This window comes from Etheostoma cragini, chromosome 11 (assembly GCF_013103735.1).
Source record: "Etheostoma cragini isolate CJK2018 chromosome 11, CSU_Ecrag_1.0, whole genome shotgun sequence".
NCBI classification, from domain to species: Eukaryota; Metazoa; Chordata; class Actinopteri; order Perciformes; family Percidae; genus Etheostoma; species Etheostoma cragini.
Genome location: NC_048417.1, coordinates 21,630,418 through 21,635,417, shown reverse-complemented (window position 1 = coordinate 21,635,417; position 5,000 = coordinate 21,630,418). Strand labels below are relative to the sequence as shown.

The following is a 5,000-nucleotide window of genomic DNA, read 5'->3' as shown; positions in this document are numbered from 1 at the left end:
TTTTTGTATTATCTTTTTTTAGTTTGCAGAACTTTCTGAAACATGCTTGTACTTTGTTGTTGTAGGGCATTTTGCAGATATCTAAGACAACAAAGTTAAAACATAGTATATGGCTTGACCACGTATGGCCACTTAGCTTAATTTTGGCCAAATCGTTACAGATCATCAGTTGTTGTGTCAATAATGTGAATATATACAGCATATAAAATGTTACTCTAAGAGTGCTGACCGAGCAATCATTTTATTTAAGGATGGGTACCAAACAGGCCCTGGGGCTAAAACTGTAGTATTTATCATCACACTGCGGCCTCTCCTCTCCCATGCTCTATCGGAGGCTAAGCTCCTTCACACACACACACACACACACACACACACACACACACACAAACATACACACGGAGGAAGACAGCGGACAGCAGATCCGAGAGGCAACAGGGAGACAACTACTCTTTCATCAGTAAAAAGCCATCACTCTATCAAACACTTGTTCAACAAGTCGAAACGTGTAGAAAGTGATATTTTAATCCGCTCTGTCACACTCATCCGTTGATGTTATGTTTTACATCGCCACAGCGTGCTGAGTTTAGCTATTAGTGAATTGTGACAAGCTAAAATAAAAGCTGTCTGTAAAAGGTCTGTTTATATTTGTTTTCCAAGTCTTATCTTAAAATTTACAAATTCCTACAGTGCTGCCAGAAAATTCATCATTATTAAACTGAAAAATTTAATGTGCACGAAAATAATACAAATACACTTGATTTTACACTTGTAAAATGTAATTTATGCTGGACTGTGCCAATGTAGGGAACCACAAAAAACACATTATGTAGAGCCCTGCCAGAAGTTTATGGAACTGTGTTCCAAATGTCGTTATTACAGAATCACAGATAAACAGATTTGTTTTTTAATAAAATAAGGTGATAATCAGCTGTTGCTAAGTAACTGTTGCCTCTGTGCCAGCTGTTTTTCAAATGTCAGCCATGTCACCATGGTGATGTTAAAGGCACATACATAAGCTAGGATCATAATAGTTCTAAGAAAGAGGTGTGAATCAACCAGAATAAGGTGAGATTGATACAGTTTCTACAAAATGAACATATCTTGACAGAATTCAAAGAGTAAGAATAGTGGAAAGTGTGAAAAAGTTGAAAGTAATTCCTGGGTCAAATATTTTGGACCAAGGGAATAGAGTGGCTTGCATAAATTTACAAACCCATGCTAAAGTTATTTAAAAAGAAGAATAATAAAAAACATCTCTTGGAAATTGATCTTAATGCCTTAATTAAAAAAATTAGGAAAACCCAACCTTTTTAGGAAACCAATTTTCTTTGTTAATAAATAATATATTGTAAATAACTAAATATTTCCTATATTAAAATACAGGGGGCATGAGTATATAATTACTATAGAGGCAGGCAGATTTTTATTTTTAAAGGCCATTTATTTCATGGATCCAGGATAATATGCATCCTGATAAAGTACCCTTGGCCTTTGGATTTAAAGTAGCCCCCCCCCACACACATCCTCACATACCCTTCACCATACCTAGAGATTGGCATGGGGAAGTTTACATAAGATCATTTCTCAATGTAAATCAAACCAGCTATTAAGCTAACTGAAATAACACCATGCCCATCTCTATGTATGGTGAAGGGTATTTGAGGATGTGGGGTTAGTTTAATTCCAAAGGCCAAGGGAAATTTATCAGGATGCATAGTATCCTGGATAGTATCCCGGATCCTTCTATTTATAGTAATACCCACCTGTATATTATATTCAGTACATATCCAGGTACTACTTATCTATATTTATATTCATAGTACAAAGCTATCCGTAAAATTCTGTTTATAACATCGCTATATTTATTCAGTATATATCCATGTCCTGCACTTATATGTCATGAACTTGCGGCTATTGCACTTCTGGTAAGACCTAAACTGCATTTCGTTGCCTTGTACTTGTACCTGTGTAATGACAATAAAGTTGAATCTAATCTATTCTAGTGTATGAAATAACTGGCCTTCTGGCTGCCTCTTTGGGAATTTAACATAGGGATGTGTCCCCTGTATGTTAAGGAACAACATTTATTTATTTACAACACATCATTCATTCACAAAGAAAATCGGTGTCCTTTTTAATTAAGGCACTGAGATCAATTTCCAAAAGATGTTTTTTTATTCCTCTTTTTAATCAACTTAAACATGGGTGTGTTGTCTTAGGCATGCCACTGTACAATCTTGAAATTTGACACCTTCAAATAATTAAAATGACAACCTCCAAGTTGTTGGAAGGGGGAAGGCTTGCAGAAAAATTATTGTGTGTATGTTCTCAAAACAAAGTTGTGTAGAAAGTGTTATTTAGCTGTGTCAAGAGCAGGGAAACAGAGAAGGACTTATAACTCAGTCAGTTTCTTGCAGTTGCCAAATAATGTGATAAAAGTAGGACGAAATAAAGTAAAAATGTCTCAGGTCGACTTAGAGCAGAGCTACTTACACTTACAGCGGCTTCCACAGTGGCAGCTTCTTCTGCCAATCGATTGGTTGGATTCTCAGAGGCCTTAAACACAGGTTTGGCTTTGACAGGTGGAGGTGGCTCTTTTGTCTTGGCGATTCGGGGGCTGCTGTTGGGAACGGCATTGTAGCCAAAAAGCTGACCAATCAGACTCTTCTCATAGCGTTCTCTGTTAGCAGAGGGAACTACGCCCAAGCGGACAACAGGGGAACGCATTGCCTGACGGAACACTTCCTGGGCTCTAGGAGGGTGAAAGAGAAAAAGAGGAGAGAGAGAATGAAGAGAGGGAACGGTAGAGAAAGTTTATGTCAACAAGCGGATGAAGTTTTAAGCAAAGTTTGTGAATGTGTGTATTACATGTGGCACACATTTACCATTAAAACTAATCCGTTAATCACAAAAACATACAGTGTGTAGTTATTAATCTCTGACAATCAAAGTAATCATCCCAGAATATATAACTCAATTAAGAGAAAAACAATAAAGGATGCATGATATGTATTGGATTGCATAGGACAAATTAAAAAAGTTGCAATGCACCGTACTGTGGCACATCTTAGGGTCATATTTCTTTACTAAACTGAATTTAAGTGATTGTCAATTCAAAGACTATGCTTGGGGGGGGGGGGGGGCTTGGACAACTGCCACTTTGTTTGTTTGAAAGCCATGGTGTCTCTCGTGTGGGCCACATTCTCTGGGCGGACAAAGCAGAGAAAGGGTAGGTAACCTTGCCCCTTATGACCTCATCTCATCCCATCTGAGCTTTCATTCTCTCAAAGGCAGAGCAGGATACCCAGGGCTCGGTTTACACCTTATAAAGTCAAATGTTCATGCCATGGGATCTTTAAGACTTTTGTTAAGGTGCAGGCAGAGCCGTGAATGTTAGAGCAAGCGATGGCATCGATTTAAAATGTCTTATGTAACATATTTTTTGTTTGTATTTTATTTTGTTGTCTAGCTAAATGTTTTGCTTTGTTAAGTAGTCTACATCATGTGATGTAAGACCAATTTAAGAAAATTTGGAGGATAAAGTGAAACCAAATCCGATTTTACATCTGTATTATTAAATAATTTACAGTTATTCATAGTTTTTATTACATGGTCATTTTTTTAACTGTAATTAATAATTACTGTAAATAATTAATTCATTATTCTGCTTTATACTGTCTTTCATAAGTTAGTTTCTATGTATTTGCCCACTTGTGAGTGGTTACTTCTGGTAGGTCACTGTCTCTGTTGCTGTGTCTTCATCTTCACTGAGCAACAAGACAGGACAGAAAAGGAGATGCAGAACAATGACACCTGTACAGCAAGCCTTTTTAATCTCATGATCTATAAGAGAGATCATTTTGCAGATAATTAGTTTATATCAGATTATGCTAAGTAAATTAGGGGGAGCAGTTGTGTCACAGGCTATTGGTACACATCATCATTCACCTTAGATAACCGACGGAGAAAATCCTGTTTATTTAAACTCTATTAGATTACACTCCTATTATTTTCCACCGAGATTATTATTAGATGTATAATGATCATAAAATGTCAGTAACTAGAGACTATGAATAGAAAGTAAAGTATGAAGGAGACACACATTGCATTAAATTAGATAGCAATAATAATATATTTACATTTTTTATCGATACAACATGAATTGATGGCGCATCCAGACCGAGGCAGAGCAAATATTCGCATCGCCTTAATCGCTTCAGTTTGATCCTAAGATCATAGCGGGATAATTTGTGTTTAATTGCACCTCACATGCTACAAGATGAGAGGCAAACAACTTTTAAATTGTTTGTTTTGGGAATTAAGTTCAGGTCGGTCAAGGCTATGCTAACATTGTATCTGCTCTTTTAATACAACAATAGACACATTTACGCGGCACTCTGAATCTGTGTATTTGCGTCTTTATTTTGACTTTGCATGTAATCCCACTGTCAAAAACGCGAGCAGTGTGAACACGCCACAACTATGTTGATGAAATTGCATTGTGGGGAGGTTTCCAACTAAGTCAATGAATCACGACAGAAAATCAACTTATACTGGTATATGTCAAATATCTGTACTGCAAATTTCTGTGTGCGTTTTAGAATGGGTGGTCATTTCTTCTAAATTCTATTCAGACAGGTTTTGCATACTTTACACAATAAAACAAACTAGGATGTCTTTGCAAGTGCTCATGTCACACCTTGCTAAATGACACTTTTTTTTTTTTCATTGAAAAAAGACTACAATACAGTAGAATGAAACTAGATTTGAAAGCTGTGTGTGTGTTGATGTGTGTATGGGGACCATTGTGCACAGATGATATCATTATTGTTCCTGATTGGACAATGTGTGCAGGCACATTTGTGTAAAGAGATATTCTAATCAAGCAGGCTACATCAATACAGTTGCCAAGCTGGGACAATAGAAGTGTCTGTGTGTGTGTGTGTGTGTGTGTGTGTGTGTGTGTGTGTGTGTGTGTGTGTGTGTGTGTGTGTGTGTGT

General features: G+C 36.9%; 1 protein-coding gene across 6 annotated transcripts in view; it reads right to left on the bottom strand.

Moving 5' to 3' along the window:
• LOC117952448 (partitioning defective 3 homolog B-like) overlaps positions 1–5,000 on the bottom strand; it is a 206,756-nt gene that overhangs the window by 125,098 nt on the left and 76,658 nt on the right. For 5 of the 6 annotated variants that reach the window (XM_034884750.1, XM_034884746.1, XM_034884747.1 and 2 more), the window contains one exon: positions 2,494–2,752. In XM_034884750.1, the coding sequence (XP_034740641.1) occupies positions 2,494–2,752 (259 nt within the window). The remainder of the gene's footprint in view (positions 1–2,493; positions 2,753–5,000) is intronic. The other variant, XM_034884748.1, reaches the window with a different exon arrangement.